The 20,680-nt window shown below is 40.5% G+C and overlaps 2 protein-coding genes across 2 annotated transcripts in view; one reads left to right on the forward strand and one right to left on the reverse strand.

Annotated features, from left to right (window-relative positions):
• LOC143753524 (alpha-lactalbumin-like) overlaps positions 1-20,680 on the forward strand; it is a 42,063-nt gene that overhangs the window by 14,936 nt on the left and 6,447 nt on the right. The window lies entirely within an intron of this gene.
• Positions 7,588-12,005, reverse strand: LOC143753522 (alpha-lactalbumin-like). Its single transcript, XM_077245901.1, has 5 exons — positions 11,678-12,005; positions 10,875-11,064; positions 10,581-10,772; positions 10,369-10,429; positions 7,588-8,036 (listed from the first exon to the last, which is right to left on the reverse strand). The coding sequence occupies exons 2-5, from the start codon at positions 11,053-11,055 to the stop codon at positions 7,907-7,909; spliced, it is 564 nt and encodes a 187-aa protein (XP_077102016.1). The 5' UTR covers positions 11,056-11,064; positions 11,678-12,005; the 3' UTR covers positions 7,588-7,906.

The following is a 20,680-nucleotide window of genomic DNA, read 5'->3' on the forward strand; positions in this document are numbered from 1 at the left end:
GTTGCTGTGGGGCTTGAGGTGGAGGTTGCAGTGAGGCTTGAGTTGGAGGTTGCAGTGCGTCTTGAGGTGGAGGTTGCAGTGAGGCTTGAGTTGGAGGTTGCTGTGGGCTTGAGCTGGAGGTTGCAGTGGGGCTTGAGCTGGAGGTTTCAGTGGGGCTTGAGCTGGAGGTTGCTGTGGGGCTTGAGTTGGAGGTTGCAGTGGGGCTTGAGTTGGAGGTTGCTGTGGGGCTTAAGTTGGAGGTTGCTGTGGGGCTTGAGGTGGAGGTTGCAGTGAGGCTTGAGTTGGAGGTTGCAGTGCGTCTTGAGGTGGAGGTTGCAGTGAGGCTTGAGTTGGAGGTTGCTGTGGGCTTGAGCTGGAGGTTGCAGTGGGGCTTGAGCTGGAGGTTTCAGTGGGGCTTGAGCTGGAGGTTGCTGTGGGGCTTGAGTTGGAGGTTGCAGTGGGGCTTGAGGTGGGGGTTTCGGTGGAGGTTGCAGTGAGGCCTGAGTTGGAGGTTTCAGTGGGGCTTGAGTTGGAGGTTGCAGTGGGGCTTGAGGTGGAGGTTGCAGTGGGGCTTGAGGTGGAGGTTGCGGTCCAGGTTGGCTTTGAGGTGGATTTTGAGGTTGACTTTGTTGTGGTGAAGAAATTAGGTTGTTTGAATGGTAGCTTTATGGGCTGACGAGGGGGCTGGTGGGCCTCATACATACTGAACACCAACAGAACCAGAGGCAGCACCACCAATATTTTCACTGGAAGAACACTCTTCATCTCTAAAGATCTGGAGATTAAACACACTTTATTCGGTGAACTGCTTCTACATTCCAGATGAAATATGTCAAATTACTGTGTATATCTCTTGAAATAAAACCAAGAACAAATCACCATTTTAAGTCTATGCTGACAAATCAATATGTATAAAATTAGAAAATAAAAGATAACATTATTGCATAATCATGCAAACAAGCAAATAATATGTATGTACTTTTAATTATATGACATTTTTGCTTTAAATCTCTTATCAGACGTTCTTTTGTTGGAGATACAGATGAATGAGAGTCTTTAAATGTTCCTCAGTCTTCAGTGTCTGTGACCCATCAGACTTATACTATATGTTAGAGTCGCCTCCACCTGCAGCTGCACCTGTGCTGTTGATTCATCCCACCATTATTGAAATTTTATCAATGTTTTTTATTTTTTTAACATGAATCAACCAGAAGATGATGTTCTGTCCCTGCTGAGTTTTGGTTCCTCCCAAGGTTTCATCCTCATCTTCCCTAACCAAACCTTTTAAAACACTATTTTCGGTTTCAGCTGCCTTATAGCAAATTGTATTATTATTGAGTTTAATTGAATTTAGTTCTGGGCTATCTTGACATCATTGTTTCTATATAATTCGATTGTTTTTTTCTTTGGGAGGATCAGTATTCAGAATGGACCGACTTCTCTGTCAAGCCAGTTTAAAACAATGCAGTCCTTTTTTTAATAACCCATTTTACATAATTCACAATTATAACCAGAACCAACCCTAGATCATTGCGTTATATTTAGGGCTAGATCAAATTTTGCAACCTTAGATGTCATGTTGGCTAGAAGCAAGTATTCAACTGATCCAGATTTAAAAAGAAAATTTAAATAGGACAAAGCAATGAAAACGTGGTAGTGACATATTTAACAAAGCAAAAATCCTTTAAAAGTATGATTTTTGAGTGCAATCAAAGCCAAAAGTAATTGATAATACCAAATTATTTGGATTATTTGCATTTGTAATTTAGTATGGCAACTTTAAATTTTGAAAATATTATATATGATTAAATATTAAATCTAATTTATTTTTAAATATTCAATATTATCTATATTAAATAAATAAATATGAACTAGGTAGACTTTTATGCATGTAAACAGGCAGAATATTCTGGACGAACAATAGTAATAGAAATAATAGCACTTTTAGATGAATACATTTGTTTTTATTTCTTTAAAAAAATGTATTCTATATATATATATATATATATATATATATATATATATATACACTAAAATATAATTTTGGAAACATATACTGTAATTTTAAATATAACAATTTGTGTATGATACTTAAAACCACTGCACTTCAATTCATTACAAGAAACCGGAAAACCCTTATTTGGTTTTATTTTTATTTACTACCGTATTTTCCGTACTATAAGGCGCACTTAAAAGCCTTTAAATTTCTCAAAAAACGACAGTGCGCCTTATAATCCGGAGCGCCTTATATATGGATCAATTGGTTAATTGGATCAATTGGTTAATAACCCTCCGCGTTATTAAATTCGCCCGCGAACTCGCGCTCGTGTCCATCTTATGCCCGCTCTGTCACACGGCCAGTTCAACCTCGTATAAATCAGGTTATGTGTGTAAGTCACGTGCCAGCTCACGAGCGCTCACTCTTACTAACAGACATACGAACAGACACACTGTCCCCGGCGCTGTTCGCGCGTCACAGAATGTTCATAAAGCGTTCCCCGTTCACAGTAACCGGGTCGTCTCATTCAAAACAGCCAGCTGTTGCTGTCAGCGAGCCGCCGCACATGAATACTCGTATGAGTCAGGCTGCGAATGTAAGTTACGTGCCCGCCCCAGCGCGCTCACGCTTACTAATAAACGCCTCGCCTCCGGCGCCGTGCACTCGCTAGATTCCCTTTAGCACATCTAGTGGATGCATAACGCAAACCAAGTCAAACGTTTGACTGCAGTATCTTATGCGCCTTATAATCCGGTGCGCCCTATATACAGTTAATGTTCTAAAATAGGTCATTAATTGAATGTGCGCCTTATAATCTGGTGCGCCTTATAGAGCGGAAAATTCGGTATATAAAATGTATTGAATTAGTTATTACACGTCTGATCTGGTTCTCTGAGGTGTCACCTAACCTGTACACGACATTCGATCCCAGCTGAGACAAAAAGGACTCTTTAGACGTGTTCTCGACTGTCTAAAAGATAAACAGTCATTATTGTAATATACTCAGAACTTGCTGTCACCCAGTTCCACGAAAACCAAACCGCAACGTTTTGTACTCAACACACAGTGTCATAAAACCGCCTTCAAACTCACATACAACAACCTCAAACTCCATTATTTCACATACAGATTCTGCTCTCGAGGGAACACAGGTCAGTCTATATTAGAGTGACCAAACGTTCCGATTTCCAGGGACAGGTCCTGTTTTTTGGTGGCTTGTACCTGTCTGGAAATGCCACCTGAAATGTCCCAGTGTTTTGAGAATGCAGCCCTGTTTTACTTGGTCTCAACAATCATACTAAAATATGTTTGAGTGTGTTGAAAGTTGTTATAACGTTACTCTGTGCGTTCGCTCGATGGCTGGTATGAGACACTTGTTGCACACTGCAGTATAGTAGATCAAAAATACAATATTATATTTACTCTTTCCCCGCCACAAAAGTTTCATGGCCCTCAGAATGTTTTGTTGTATGAATATGTAGCTACATGCAGTATATCAAAAGAAAGAACTAAGTATAAGAAATATATGCTTTTTAACAACAACAGCAACAAAACGTTTTATTAAAGCTTAATGCATTATTTTTTATCAACTCTTGAATGTGGGTAGTTTCATTAAAAAGTAACATTACAAGGAAAATGCTGAGAAAAACACGTTTTTCTCAAAGACTACATCCAGATCAGATTCAGAAAGAGTAGAACGATCAACACCCCCGAAGATTTACTGTCCTATTTCATTCAGTAACATTATGCAGTTTTTATTTATATGCTGTTGAATGTTTATGATCGTGCTATTGTACATATGCAGATCAGTGGCAGTTCTAGACCACGATAACGGGGGTCACGGTAGGGGACACTTGTGCTTTTAGGGGCACACTTTAACCTTTATCTTAAAAATGAAAATTCTGTCATCATTCACTCACTCTCATGCCATTACAAATATGACTTTCTTTTGTTGAACATCAAAGAAGATTTTCTGAGAAATGTTTTTTTCATCCATAGAATTGAAGTCAATGGGCAAGGAAACTGTCTGGTTACCAACATTGTTTAAAAATTTTTTTGTGTTCAACAGAAGAAAGAAACTCATACATGTTTGGAACAACTTAAGGGTGGGTAAATTATGACAAAATGTTAATTTGCCACAGCCAGGGCCCACACCCTCCTCCAGCGGCTCGAGGTGAACCAAAAACAACTGATACCAGCTCTCAGTGATATGTGTCGGGTCCCCGCTATGATAACAGTAACTTTCTCAAATGTTTACAGAACAAGCGGGAACCCAGTGTGCCTGTATCTTTTGCTATTGCTGTTCAATTACAAGATAGAAAGTCTAAGGCCTTCAAAAGCCGTACAGCAAACCCATCTAAACTGGTGCTTATTACACGTCAAACTAAGATTGCTGTGGGGACAAAAAGTAAGACTGTTAAGTTAGCACTTTTAAACATCCGCTCACTTAAAAATAAATCACTTCTAGTCAACGACTTAATAACCACATACAACCTGGATTTTATGTTGCTAAATGAAACTTGGCTAGAAGACAGCTGCAGTGCAACAGTCCTCAATGAAACAGCCCCTCCTAACTTTACTTTTATGAGTGTCTGCAGAGCTGTTAGAAGAGGCTGCTCTTTTTAAAGATATCTATCAATGTAAGCAAATATCATTTGGTAATTACCGTCTTTTGAATATCTGGGTATTGTGTTAAAAGGTGCTCCACGAATTTTACTTATTATTTACAGGCCTCCAAAATACTCTCCAGCCTTTGCTGAGGACTTTACAGAACTGTTATCAACAATTTCCTCTGAATTTAACTGTTTTGCCATTGCTTACAAGTGCAGTGAGTTTGCCTCCTTCTTCTCTGAGAAAATCAATACTATCAGAAAGGTGATCAGCTCATCCTTGAATTGCGCTGGGGTCAGACATATCAAACCGCAACCTGAGAAAGTAGTTACTATGTCTGATTTTGAAGAAATTGATGGCAAAATTTTGGAAGATACTGTACAGCACCTTAAAACATCAACCTGCGCTCTTGACGCACTTCCCACATCTTTCTTCAAAAGTGTGTTTAACTGTTTAGAAGCAGATCTCCTAGAAGTGGTAAATGCCTCACTTCTCTCTGGGAGTTTTCCGAACTCCCTGAAAACTGCAGTTGTCAAGCCCCTCCTGAAAAAGAGCAATCTGGATAAGACCATATTAAACAACTATAAACCGATCTCAAATCTTCCTTTCATAGGCAAGATCATTGAAAAAGTTGTTTTCAATCAGCTGAACAAATTCTTAAGCTCAAATGGATTCTTTAACAATTTTCAATCTGGTTTCCGATCGCATCACAGTACAGAGACCACGCTCATAAAGATAATAAACGATATTCGCTTAAATACTGATACAGGCAAATTATCAGTGCTGGTACTACTCGACCTCAGTGCTGCATTTGACACTGTCGATCACAACATACTTCTTGACAGGCTGGAAAACTGGGTCGGGATTTGGTTCAGGTCATACTTAGGAGGGAGAGGTTATTAACGTAATTCCTCAAATAAAAACCGGTAGTCAATTAAACGCTGGGCCTCTGATAGTGGCCGGGGACGGGGTTAAGACAAACAAATAAAGGCCGGTTTTAAATTAAGGCTGGGGGAAATTTAGTGTTGATAGGTAATCTCCTAAGTGCCTTTCATATAATGACATTTCAATGTTGGCACGCTCTGCAGCAGCTGACCACTAAGGACCGGATGTACAGTGACGTGACATCACTGCCAAATTCAAACTGTGCGTTGGCAGTATGGCTGGCGCTGAGCTAAAGACGGACTTTCAGCGCAGGTCATACCGTATATATATCACAACTATTCAGTGTTTTTAACCACATAATGTTTATTTTAGGTTTCAGACATTTAAATACATATAATTTATAGCAAAACAATACATTTATAGTTTGTAAAATACACAATGGTGTCTATGGAAGGAGCAATAACAATTCAAATTCATAAATCAAATTCTCCCGCTTGGAAACTCCACCTTTCTTATTGGTCAAGCCAACCCTGACAGTTGGGACCTATCTCAGGCTTTAAATTGCACCTCCACAAGCCCTTCTCTCTCTTAGTCCTCTCTTCCTCTGGCCTTCACTGCTGCTTCTTTGGGATGATGTCTGTGGGAACGCCAGGCTGTGACCACAGCCTGCTATGCCTTCACTCTTGACTCACAACCAGCCATGTGCTCATTCAGGAGAGAGAGGACTCTCTCAACCACAACAGAATCAAGGACAACCTCAGGTGTTTGGCACAACATCTTCCTTCAACGCAGAAGAAGTCCATCGCAACTCCTACCATTTGCTCTGCTTGTCCTCTCAGGCCCAGGGCCGGCAGGCCACAATCTGCACTCCAGCCATGAGAACAGAGTCGAACTATCCATGCAAGTTCAACATATCATCTTCATCCAACAGAGAAGAAAACGATTGCAACTTCAACATTTGACACTCACAATACCATCAACAACTAACATTTTCAACAACTTCAAGAATTGTGTCCTGCAAAGGCCATGCAAGTATAGATTTAATGAGGTGCTCTGAAATTTATAAGCTGATGGTTCTTTTCATGTTCAATAAATCTTTTCCGTAGCTTCATTTAATTTCCATTTTCATTCTGTCATTTACCATCTACCCCGTATGTGTAATTGTTTGTATGTTAGTTATGTGTTCGTGATTTTTGTTAATAAAACTTGTGCACAATATGTATTTGGTTCTTATCCTCTGCTTGCAACAAAGTTTATTTTACGATCTTGACCCTGTTACATGCTCTAAGCGCTGTACATGCTAAGAAATTATTATTTTTCTGTGGCCATGAATGATACCCTTTTCTTAGAATAAATGAATAATCAAAAGAGTTCGTTGGACGAACTGATTAATTGATTGTAATATTAATTTAGCTATCTCAAGTTAATCCAATTAACTGACCGAAATATTCATAATTAATCTTAAGTTATGAGTTATTATTAATCTTTCCCTTTTGAGTTAACTTGTTACATAAATAAATATTCTACATTTTTATGTGAAATATATATTTTGAAAAACACTTTTTACTTCAAAACTGCAAGCAAATCAAAGCGATGAATCTAAACAAGTTGTGTTCCAAATTTGAGATTGATATCTCATAAAATGAGCTTTCAGTAAGGTTTGTTTGGTCGCAGTACCTAACGTTTCCACTAGATGAAATTTGTCTCCCATTCATTTCCTATGTGGTCATTATTGACAATACAAGTGTATTGTGACCTATTCGTTCACACAGCTAGTGCCAAAACATTTCCAAGTTTCGTACCATTCCGATGAAGTAAAAAAAAAAGTTGTTTACTGCCATCTCAGGTTAACTTTATGAGGTTAATCAGTGAAGATGTCTGATGTTCTGTGTTGTTTAAGTACATTAAGTATATTTCTAATTTGTATATATATGACTAAAAATGTCCCCTATTATAATTAAGTGGCCTTTTTGACTGGGGTGAGACTGGTGGATAGTGACGGATGATCATAGTGCTTGCTGTCATGTTGTTCTTTAGCACACTATCACAGTGTTTGCAATAAACAACTTGAACCGTATGCGCCCATCATTTTTAAAAGCATCAGCACAGTGTGATTCAAGGAACGGAGATAGTTTTATTTCAATTGTTGACAGAAAGGTAAAACACCACCAAGAATTTACAGCATTACAGCGATAATATAAAGTTTATTCATGAACAAGCACTTTCTGTTCAGAGCCTTGATATGTTTAAACTCTGACTGATCCCACCACCATCATAGTGATATTCAATCAAAGCAGTTCCAATGGAAACATCAGACTGTTGTGTTTTTAGATTGACAGAAATCATGCAGCTGATCAGAAGTGGTATTGTTAGGTAACGGTAGTCAGTTCATTTATTGATTCTGTAAATCACTGGTACAAATCCACAGTTTTACTACAGGTCCCAACTAACACCAATACACAATTTTCTTAAAGCCATTAATGATGCTTCTTCATCCAGACAATCAGCGAAATAACGAGAAGGAACCACAGAGTCACACTCCTTCACCAATATTGTGTTCAACCTGTAACACACAAAAAAAACAGTCACACTTTGATTGTTAAGGCCGGATTTTACTTCTTAAGCCTTTATATTTGAGGTAAATAATTATATATAAATATAGATAAATATGTAAAACATAAATATGTATATATATATATATATATGTGTGTGTGTGTGTAGCCTATATGTGTGTGTATACTATACAGTATACATGTACAAGCACACACTTTATATATATATATTTACAAATATATATTCACAAATTTGCGACGATGCGACAAATTTAAACAGCACTGGGTTTACATGATTGAAAAATTATAAATAATAATAATAATAATTATATATATATATATATATACACACAAATAATCTCACACACTATTGTGAAAATAAGAGACTTCTGCAGACTTCTTTTTGCATATACAGGTCCTTCTCAAAAAATTAGCATATTGTGATAAAGTTCATTATTTTCCATAATGTAATGATAAAAATTAAACTTTCATATATTTTAGATTCATTGCACACCAACTGAAATATTTCAGGTCTTTTATTGTTTTAATACTGATGATTTTGGCATACAGCTCATGAAAACCCAAGATTCCTATCTCAAAAAATTAGCATATTTCATCCGACCAATAAAATAAGTATTTTAATACAAAAAAAGTCAACCTTCAAATAATTATGTTCAGTTATGCACTCAATACTTGGTCGGGAATCCTTTTGCAGAAATGACTGCTTCAATGTGGCGTGGCATGGAGGCAATCAGCCTGTGGCACTGCTGAGGTGTTATGGAGGCCCAGGATGCTTCGATAGCGGCCTTAAGCTCATCCAGAGTGTTGGGTCTTGCGTCTCTCAGCTTTCTCTTCACAATATCCTACAGATTCTCTATGGGGTTCAGGTCAGGAGAGTTGGCAGGCCAATTGAGCACAGTAATACCATGGTCAGTAAACCATTTACCAGTGGTTTTGGCACTGTGAGCAGGTGCCAGGTTGTGCTGAAAAATGAGATCTTCATCTCCATAAAGCTTTTCAGCAGATGGAAGCATGAAGTGCTCCAAAATCTCCTGGTAGCTAGCTGCATTGACCCTGCCCTTGATAAAACACAGTGGACCAACACCAGCAGCTGACATGGCACCCCAGACCATCACTGACTGTGGGTACTCCAGTGCTGCTTCTCTGTAGCCCAGGTCAGGCACTTCTGCCGCTGTTTCTGGTTCAAAAGTGGCTTGACCTGGGGAATGCGGCACCTGTAGCCCATTTCCTGCACACGCCTGTGCACGGTGGCTCTGGATGTTTCTACTCCAGACTCAGTCCACTGCTTCCGCAGGTCCCCCAAGGTCTGGAATCGGTCCTTCTCCACAATCTCCCTCAGGGTCCGGTCACCTCTTCTCGTTGTGCAGTGTTTTTTGCCACACTTTTTCCTTCCCACAGACTTCCCACTGAGGTGCCTTGATACAGCACTCTGGGAACAGCCTATTTGTTCAGAAATTTCTTTCTGTGTCTTACCCTCTTGCTTGAGGGTGTCAATGATGGCCTTCTGGACAGCAGTCAGGTCGGCAGTCTTAGCCATGATTGCGGTTTTGAGTAATGAAACAGGCTGGGAGTTTTTAAAAGCCCCAGGAATCTTTTGCAGGTGTTTAGAGTTAATTAGTTGATTCAGATGATTAGGTTAATAGCTCGTTTAGAGAACCTTTTCATTATATGCTAATTTTTTGAGATAGGAATTTTGGGTTTTCATGAGCTGTATGCCAAAATCATCAGTTATTAAAACAATAAAAGACCTGAAATATTTCAGTTGGTGTGCAATGAATCTAAAATATATGAAAGTTTAATTTTTATCATTACATTATGGAAAATAACGAACTTTATCACATAATGCTAATTTTTTTAGAAGGACCTGTATAATGGATCATAAATGTGATTATTTTCAACTTGGAAGAGTGATATCAGAGGCGTTTTGGGTTTAGGTTTACTGAAAAAATGTTATGAATGTAATAATACTTATATTGAATGTTTATATATTGTGGACATTTTCATAGAGGCCTTTTAGACTTAACTTTTCCTTCGCATGCGCTTTTGCCCAATTGCCATCCTGTAACTACACTGTCAAAAATCCTTTTTATTTGTAGTTGTAAATAAAACAAAGATTATTGGAGTAGTTTTACCAGAAAATACCATTTCAGTCTTTCTACAGCAACATGTGTTAGTTGCCATTACTTTGTAATTATGTGTGAAATGTAGCAATTTCTGAGTGAAATCAGTTTCAAAGTAAATCATACACAAAATGTTTTTCAGCGTATGAAATGACATCTAGATCATTCAATGCAGTGTATATAGTGTGTGTGTGCTACTTACATGCTGTCAATCATGGTCTTCAGGCAGGCGATGTCATCTGTGATGTCATCGTCAATCAAAGCTATTGGAGGAAACAGAAAAGAGTCTAAACCTTATTCAAACTAGCTCACTGTGAATGCTTAGAGAGCCATAGGAATCTGGCAGTTTTTGAGTCCAGAAATTCACAAATCATTGTTTAGGATAGTGTTATGATTGGTGTGGTATTTTCTCACCAGAGCAGCTCATTTTGCAGACATTGAGCGACGGCATCATGCCAGAATCACAGGCCACCTGATCACTGAGCTGAAACACACCGTACAGCTGCCGAGAGTGGATATTAATAAAGGGCCTGTTCGGTTTAGGCTTAGCGGCGATGGCTTTGACAAAGCTGGTGTCGAAACCCGAGGCATTGGCCTTGCAGACAACTGCCACAGCACAAAGTAATAAAGGGTGTGAGGCTGATCAACCTTTTATCTGCACATCATGTGACATAAATATATGGATAGAGAAGGGAATCTGTTGCTCACGTCTAGCGATGAGATCATCCATGGTCATTTTGTCTCCCATGGCTTCAGTCAGCTGAATCTGACCAGCCTCGAGTTCAGTCTTCAGCTCACATTTACTGAGAATCCGGCCCTCAGTCGCACTGAACACCAGCAGAACCAGAGCCAACGCCGACAACATCTTCACTGGGAGAACGCTCTTCATCTCTGATATCTGAAGGTTAAACGCAGAGACAAGTGAAAGCAGAGATAAATGGGAATTTAGTTTTAGTTATAGTTATATTAATTTGGTTGCACAGGTGTAATGCAAAGTAGCCCATTTAAATGGCTTATTATTTTAGTCTGATCATGCAAACAAACAAGAAAATATATTTTATTTTATATACACTTCATCAAGGATGTTTTGATTGATCAAAAGTGCAACTGTTTTCAACACTGATAATAATCAGAATTGTTTCTGATCATCATATTAGAGTGATTTCTGAAGGATCATGTGACACTGAAGACTGGAGTAAATGATGCTGAAAATTCAGCTTTGATCACAGGAATAAATTACATTTCAAAAATATATTAATATAGAAAACACATTTAACATTGTAATAATATCTCACAAAATGACTGATTTTACTGTATTTTTGATTAAATACATGCAGCCTCGGTGAGCAGAAGATACTTCTTTCAAAAACATTAAAACATCTTACCAACCCCAAATGAACTATAGTGTATATTTGTTGCAGTCACAATGACCAGCAAGGCATTCCCTACCAGTTTATTCACAGAACCTGCAATCAAAACTGCAGGAAGAACCGTATTAAAATGACTCTTACCAGATGTTTTGTTAATGGATGTTTTTTGTTGTCTTGATGTTCCTCAGTCTTCACTGTCCTTCTGTACTGTGACCCATCAGACTTATATATGTAAGAGTCGCCTCCACCTCAGCTGCACCTGTGCTTTTGGTTCATCCCAACATTAATACCTTTAATTCATTTAACGATTAACATTTTTTGGTCTGAATGTGTGTCAGGAGAAGATAGTCTCGCCCTGTTGAGTTTTTAGTTCCTCCCAAGGTTTCTCCATCCACCCAAACCAACCGTCTTGGGAAGCACAGTTTCCTTGTTTCTATATAAATTTTAAAAAAAACTGGCTTGTGTTTGCTGTGATGTGATGTGCAGTTCATTTTCGCCCCTTCAAGTTTTTTTTTAAAATTCTTTTATGTAATTGGTATATTATAGGAGCCTATATGATGATGGGTACGTTTTCCTTTAGATCAATGTCTGTGTTTCTGAGGCTCTCAAGAATGCATGCAGCTATCACTTGTAGCCAAAAACAGTGGTGAATGGTACTATATTTTTATATCGTCATTGATATCGTTATTGCAGTAAATACCAGAAAATATTGTGATATAGTTTTAAGTCCATATCACCCATCCCTTATTTCCAGCTGTGATTGTTTCTGGAGCTGATGTTGCATGACTGCAACAGACATATAATCGAGAACATTAGTCACTTTTTAAAGCTTTAAATCCTCACTGTCTTTTTCTTTGGTGTATCTGTTGGTGGGGTGAACCTGACAATTCCTTGTGAACAATTAAAGCTTTTTTGCAAAAGTGCTTTATGGGCAAGGCGCTGTCATCTAAATAGCCGTTTCTAGAAACTCACAATGCATAGGCATAGCCACGGGTGTGCCGGTGCGCAGTGGCAGCTGGCACACCTAAAATAGATGCCGATTTCTCTTTTAAAGTTTTATTAAAAATGTTTTTCTAAACTTGGATTATTGTTGTGTACTTACAATATTTGTACATTTAAAATGTATTTTAATTTTTTTATTATTATCGTTAAAAAATATATATATATATCTGCCAACATTCGGACTGCCAACCAATCCGCAAACAGCCGCTGACTGGTATAATAAGGTGCTGTTGAGGCTCAGGCAGCATCATGAGGAGAAATGGAAACAAATGAGCGAAGATCACACAAAGAAACTTAATGAACATTGAGTGGTTAAAAAATTTGTGTGGAGTTTTTATATTTAGCTATAACATATGATGATATGATACAGTTAAGCAACATCAAAGTGACCACGAGTGGTGAATACCATTACGATTGAAAATGTGACACTGATTTCATATGACAGTTCAATAAACATGTAATTAAAGGGATAGTTCACCCAAAAATGAAAATTCTGTCAGTATTTACTCACCCTCATGTTGTTCCAACCCTGTATGTGTTACCGGCCTCAGACCTAGGGGAATCTGGGCAGGTACAATGCCACAGGCTGGATAGCACTGTGGGTTGGAAAGAAGTGGAGATACAGAATTTATGTCTTTCTCAAGCGCTGTATGTTTATTTCTGAGCAGTCCAATATCTCAATAATACTATGAGATCATAAACCGTAACTTTAGCCATTACATGGACTATATAATATAGAAATGGCCTATAACTATACTGAATACAATAAACAAACCAATATGTAAAGCTTTGGAATATATCAGATAAAATACAAAAAAAAAAGCATTAATAACATATTGTAAAATAGTCTTACTGTATAATATATCAAATATACATTGCAATATAAACAACCTTTTCATAGATCAAATACCAAGAATACTATAATATTTAAACTGTTCATGTGACTGTGTGATAATCAATCACCAACACAACACATCGGTCTGCCGTTTGCGTGTGTCTACAGGCACGTGCACATTAACTGTCGGCGGCATAGCCTCCATAGAACATTGACCGGCTCTGGTAAACAAACATACTGGACAGAGCACTGGCAATACAAACAACATGATGCGAAGTACAGAGACTTAATAGACATTACATATTACATTTTGAACATACAGATGTTCACTCTGTAGATGTTCACTCTGTAATATACCTGTGGGTTGGAAAGAAGTGGAGATACAGAATTTATGTCTTTCTCAAGCGCTGTATGTTTATTTCTGAGCGCTCGAGCTACCGTCTCCACGGCAACCCACTATGGTGAAGCTCTGCAACAGCGCCATTTACCAGCATGAAGCGAAATACATGGGAATGTTAGCTTACGTGTAATAAAAGCAAAAGAATAGGAGGTTTTCTTCAATTAAACTCATATGTGATGCCATTTTCTCTACCCATTACACTCTCCCCTACTTTAAGAGATGTCTCCTGATATCCAGAACTAAACTGGACTACTGTCTACAGTGGTACTCTCAGACTATTGGTCAATACGTCAGGTAAGTACAGTCTTCAGGAGTCACCAGTCTGAACAGGAAGTAAGCCTGCAGTATGTCAATCACAGGTAAATAGTATGAAGGTAGGATTGTATGTTGATGTCAATGTCCTTTAAGTCCTGTTCAATGTCAATTCTACCGTACGTCCCTACAGCTGGGGGAGGATAGTAGAATCTCTCATGAAACACTAGGTAGGCCAGCATGGAAGAAGGTGTACAGTACATGGCATTAGTTCCCATTTTCCAAGGCTGGTAGGAAGGTTCTCCTGACTGGTCATACACAAAGATGTTTCTGGGTTTGACCGGTCGAGTGGACCTCCGCAGTTGCTGATCTACCTCTCTTACTGGCTGAGGAACAGGCACAACATCTATCTCAGGATCCTGAGGGCTGCCACTCCCCATAGCATCATGTGTCACCCTGTGTTGATCCGGTCCTTCCACAGCTGGGGACGAATCTACCCCTTTTGGTACAGGCATTGGCTTCGCTGTCACCCAAGGGTCAGATGATCCTGGCCGCCATACATCCTCAGACTCAGGTGCTCGGCTCAACGGTCGATATTCTGGAGCCCCAGCCCTCAGCTCACTGTGTAACTCGGGTTGAGGTGGGTGGTGTCTGACAGTCCTCCTCTCATACTCAGGCAGGGGTCTAAGTTTGTAGGAGCACTCCCCCTCATCATCTGAGGTGCTGACATCAGACTTAGTTGCTTCTCTGGTTGGCATATGACGTCTCTGTCCTTGGGGCTTTCGCTCCGCACCGGTGTCATGTTCCTCATGATTGCCTAGCAAGTCACTGACAGGCAAGAGGAGATTGCGGTGGAGCACCCGGAGAGTCTGGTCACTTGTTTCAGCTTGGATTCGATATACAGGTCCATCTCCCAGCCTCTCAATGACACGGTGGATCTTCTGTTCCCAGTAAGATCGAAGTTTGCCTGGGCCACCTCTCTCTGACAGGTTCTTGACAAGCACACGATCACCTGGTTGTAGCAAGGCTCCTCTGGCACCTTGGTTGTAGTGCCTTTTCCCTTTCTCTGAAGACTTCTTGCTGTTCTCAGACGCGATCCGGTACGCATCCTGCATCCGGGAAGCCCAGGTCTGCCCTATCTGTCTGATATCTTCTGGGGTGAACATGGGCGTACTCACCGGGGGAGGGTCATCATCACAGGCGGAGATCTGAAGGGCAGCAGCCCAGGACACATCCTCATCTCTCTGACCTTTATACCCCTGCCAGATGGCAGATACAACCTCAGGTGGCATTGTCTCAGTGTACTCCTTCAGGTTGTCTTGGAGTTTCACTGGAAACCTGGACAGCGTATCCGCATCCACATTCACCTTGCCTGGCCTGTACTTGATGTTGAAGTGGAAGTCGGCTAATTCACCAACCCAGCGATGTCCAACAGTGTTCAGCTTGGCCGTGCTCAGGACGTAGGTGAGGGGATTGTTATCTGTATTCACAGTGAATGTTGTTGCATAATACAGATAATCACGAAATGTATCGCATATGGCCCACTTCAGAGTGAGAAACTCAAGCTTACTGGAATGGAGGTGGTAGTTCTTTTCAGCAGGCGTGAGTGACCTGGACCCATAAGCAATAACCCGAAGTTTGCTGTTCTGTTCCTGGTAGAGCTCCGCCCCCAAACCTTCATTGGATGCATCAGTGTGTAGGATGTATGGCATATCGAAGTCGGGGTAGGCCAAGATGGGGGGTTTGATCAGCATGTCCACAAGTCGGGACACAACAGCACTGTGATCGGGGGACCACTTAACTGGTGTCCGGGATGGTAACGGACCACTGATCCTTCCTTTTTGGGTAGACTTGGCTGCAACAGGGCTCTTGTTGGACAAGGCAGGATGTTCTTGAAGATTAAACAGTGGCCGGGCTATTCTGGAAAAGTCCTGGATGAATGAGCGATAGTAGCCGAGGAAACCAAGTAGAGCTCGGACCTCTCCGACGTTCTTTGGCTCTCTCTCCTTCATCTGCAACACAGCCTCTAGGTCTTTGGGATCTACCTGAACACCTTCACTCGTGACCAGGCATCCAACATATCTCACTTGGTGTTTGAACAGCTCACACTTTTTCGGGCGCAGCTTCACACCATGCTCCCTTAAGTGACACAGAACTTGTCTTAAGTCCTCAACATGGCCCTGGAAAGTCTTGGAAAAGCAGAGCACATCATCCAGGTAAGGAGAACAGCATTCATCTCTTAGACCGGCCAGTACGCCCTCCATGCAGTGTTGGAATGCTGCCGGAGCGTTGGTGAGGCCAAATGGGAGGTGTACCCACTTGTAAAAGCCCCAGGGTGTGCTAAAAACTGTCAGGTGCCGGCAGATTTCTTCAACAAAGCCTTGGTGGTGAGTACTGCCCTGGTCATGTTGGAAAACCATGAGTTGCCTCCTAAATTGTCAAGCAGGTCCTGAATGCGTGGAAGGGGGTGGCGGTCAGGGATGGTTTTGCTGTTCAGCCCCTGGAAGTCAACACAGAAAAGTAGGCTCATGTCCTTTTTCCTCACACAGACCACAGGAGAAGAGTATGATGAGGTGGATTTTCTGATCCAACCACGGTCAAGCAAGTTCTGAACATAGTCTTTTACCTCTTGATACAAGGGCTTTGGGATGGAATTGTAAGACTTTTGGACAGGTGTTTCATCTGTAAGGTTGACTCTAAGTTGGAGGTCAGGAATACAACCAATGTCAGCATCGTCTTTTGCGAACACATTAGACTGCTCGAACAGCATTGCCTTAACTAACCTCTGTTCATCCTCAGCTAGATGTGATACATCAACAGGAGGGTGCCTCTTGTCTTTAGCTTTAGATCTGATCCGTCTGTCCTGCTCTTTGTTCTGGTCAGTCGTTGGATCTGTACTTAACTGAGCTGCAAATGTTTGGACAACGTCATTCGGCATGTGCTCAAGACCCGGGACAGGTTTAACGTCAGCCACTTCCTCAAGAGTGCCAAGAGTGATTCTTTGGGTCAAATAAATGGCATGTCGGGTTGCATTTTGGATGGGAATTTTAATGCATTTTGAGGGCCCACAAGGAATGTCAACTAATGTCGGGAACAGTGTAGCGACAATGAGTCTTACATTAAATTAGCTCAAATTATATATAGGGAATTTAATAATTAATCATGAATGATTAATATATTGCATATTACAGTTAAATTATCGAAGCTGAAAATAGATCGATTGTATATATGAATGATCACCATAATGGGTTATGGTTCGTCATTAGTATATCAATAGTCTTATTACAGATCGATTATATGAGATAACCTTAAATGGAATTAATTTAGTAATGGAACAATCTGTTTGTCCAGCAAACGGCAGTAAGATTAACTCATCAACTTCCCAATAAAAGTTATAACTTCTTATAAACTCCAAGAAATATAAATTTTCTGGCCATGAACATTAATTTTCCTGTGTTTATAAAATTAAACTACTCAACGTAGTAAATAATAAAGCTTTTTTGTAGCTAAAGGTTCGAACATTTCATTGACTTTGTAATACGAGCATTTAAACAGAACCAATCATGAATATAATGGCTTTAATAAATGCAAATATAATAATAAATTGAACTACGATTCACAAAGAGTAAATATGTATATACAATCGGAACAGACAAAATGGAAAACATTACAAATACGAATTTACAATAGGATGAGAGAGGGAGAGAGAACGAGAGAGAGAGAGAGAGAGCGAGGGAGAGAGAGTAAGAGGATGAGAAAGTGAAACTAACGGTCAGGATGAGAGAGATCACCGGGGTGATCGCGGCATGGCAAAAATCACAGACAACGTAACCCTTAGAGAGACAACAAGAAATCACATCAATCAAATCAAATCAATAACCTATACTTGCGTATGGTTCTCTTTGTGTTGCTGAGGAACCTAGAGTCGTGGGCGTGTTTGTCCTTCGGCGCTATAGGCTTGTTCTCTTGTGTCTTCCGGGGCGAGCAGACTCGCGGGAAGTTTTAAAGGTTCACTGAACGTGAAGTTACCAAGGAAATAATTCAGAGTTCATCTCCCTCGTGGAAGGTGAGGTGAATATGAAAATAAAACTTAGTAAAGAAAGGAAAAGAAAAGAAACGCGGTGTAAAGCTCCCTAAGGAGCCATGGGACCGGAAACCTCTCACAGGGAAAGTGCTCTCTGAGAAACTTCTGTGTCAGTCTCTTATGGAGAGGAGGGGTTCACGCCTGCTTCGCGTATGTGAACCAATCATCTTAGAGCATCTCGAGCAGGAAAAGTTCTTCTTTGTCTTGTCAGGATAATTTATTATGGTATAACATTTTGTCATTTCTAGCCAGAAAGATTGTACACACAGAACAATACATTTTACTGTAATATCCTATGTATGACTTGTTTAGTCAAAACAAGACGGTCAAACAGGTACCAAGAATGGCCGGAATGAGTAGAAGAAACATAAAGTTACATTCATATGCAGAATTACACACATTTAATGTTCACTCACACGACTATAAAGCCATAATACCGGCTACCATGACCTAGGAAAGATCAAATTCATGTTTATACATTTCTTAAGTGTTTATACTTATAGAAAATATAAGATTGCAGAGTCTATTCCTCTTTCTTTATCAGAATTCAAGTGGGAGCTGTGATTCCCTTGGAATTCCTTTTGGGGGTCATACAGTTTTATGACCTAGCAAGAGGGAGAGTTACAGAAGGTGATCCTGTTAGGTAATCTTTCTTTAGAAATACACTTAAGATTCGAAGTTACAGACCAGTCTCCAATTACACCCATAGAATAAGACAAAACTAATTAGATATGCATGCATACAGGAAGGTCAGATACGATTCTGTGTTATATACATTAAGGACATTTCTATCCTAAGTTGCACACAAAGGACGTTTGCGTTCAGGTATGTGTGGCGTGTGTGTGTGGGTATCCTTATGGTCAGCATCATTCCATCCGTGGTGTGTACCACGTGAGGATTTCGAGAACAACGGGGACCTGTTTCTTGATTGCGCAATGCGTCATAAATGGAGTTAATCAATGACCTGCTGGCAGACATTGGGGCACCATTTCACATGATTCAAGGTTTTGTGAATTAAACATATATGTGTTCATATTTGTTCAGTAGTGAAAGGAAAACAGGATTCGGTCAGTCGCTACAACAGTTCTAGGCCCTCAGGGCAGGTGTTTTCGATAAGAGGTTGGAACAGCAAGGTATGATTCCCTGGCAACCCCCTAACCCGGCACCTGACTTCATAGACTCTACCAGTAGGGATAATGACACCTGTCTTGCCTGTGTGTACAGTACATAGGGCTGTCTCGTCAGTGGTGATTATCTGGAGGGCAGAGACCAAGGCCTCAACTGTGTTCTCAGGGACACTTAAAGCGTCGGTCAGAATAGCAGTCACATTCACAGTGTTGTCATGCTCTTTGATTATCTCAGCTATGACGTTACTTCATAACAGGGGACAGTGACAAGACTGACTGACCAGTAGGGGCACTCCAATTGTCACCGACCCATGGCGCTCACTACAAATCTGCAGGTCAACCTCTGCCCATCCATCAAGGGGAACTTGTGTACCATTTGCTGCTGATACTTCAAGAGGCTGATTGGCAAAGAGGGACTGAAGTGGTTGGATTTTGACGTGGGGTGCGGCTCTGTCTATCCAGGTTTTGCTGACCATCGTCACCTGAGCCCCTGAGTCTAAAAGCATTTCAATTGGCACACCATTGATGTTGCAAGAGACAATACAACGTTTTCCTATGAGTTGGGCGATGCGTTTTTTTTTTATCTTCTTGGCATGGTATGGGTAGCGGTTTGATCTTAAAGGGTCACTCCACCTCTGGAAAGATGAATGTGTATTTAAAATGGGTAATATATGTAGAAGAAATGTGAAAATATTTTTGAATTTGGAGCTTTCTAGACTGAGAAAAGACAGAAAATGTATTTTTGGCTTATGTGGGTGAAAGACAACAACTCCCAGAATGCAATTGCTTCGCTGCCCTAGGAGGCCACGCCTACCGGTAACAGAGCGCAGTAGTTAAACAACAAGTCTAGGCTACTAGTGAGTCTCCGTGAGTCTGCCCGAAAATGTGTTTCTAGATCGCCCAATTCGCCCGATTCGGCTTTTGCGTTCTACTGTCGCCATTCATCATGTTTACTGTGGCGAGCAGGACGAGTGAAGGCCATGTGGAGAACGACGCGAGGCCGGTGGCGTGATTACTGATGAGCGACACCTGTGAGTCGCACCGGTCTCGTATCTCTCACGGAGGAGCGGGAATTTTCTTAGCAATGTTAAAACGCACATCAACCGATCACTTGTTTAGCGTTCATGTAAACACTACATTCAGATTCACCAATCAGAATGAATTCAGTTAGATTGAAACAAAAGCTGTGCCTGTAAACAATGAATGGCGACCGCAGAAAGCAAAAGCTGAATCCCTGACATTGACGGCCGGACATGTCTGGGAAATAGCGGACGGTAACCCCTAAAGTTACTACTCAGCTTTCTCCACAGAACAAGAGCCTGCTAGCTTACCTTCCAAAAAAGATTGCTGACACTATGTGTAATCCCAATCCTCCATAATGCATCTGTCTGCGTATTCAGTACCTTCGTCCATATTTTCAAAAAGTTTCTGCCGGTGAAATCAA

Source organism: Siphateles boraxobius, unplaced genomic scaffold, assembly GCF_051911475.1.
Source record: "Siphateles boraxobius isolate OS27281-9 unplaced genomic scaffold, OSU_SipBor_1 29, whole genome shotgun sequence".
Classification (NCBI taxonomy): domain Eukaryota; kingdom Metazoa; phylum Chordata; class Actinopteri; order Cypriniformes; family Leuciscidae; genus Siphateles; species Siphateles boraxobius.

Excerpts from the sequence above, each read along its gene's own strand:
- LOC143753522 (XM_077245901.1), bottom strand. The coding sequence starts at position 11,055 with ATGAAGAGCGTTCTCCCAGTGAAGATGTTGTCGGCGTTGGCTCTGGTT. Across the intron at positions 10,773-10,874 it reads GGATGATCTCATCGCTAGAC|TTGTCTGCAAGGCCAATGCC; the intron begins GTGAGCAACAGA and ends GTGCTGTGGCAG. Across the intron at positions 10,430-10,580 it reads CTGCAAAATGAGCTGCTCTG|CTTTGATTGACGATGACATC; the intron begins GTGAGAAAATAC and ends TTCCTCCAATAG.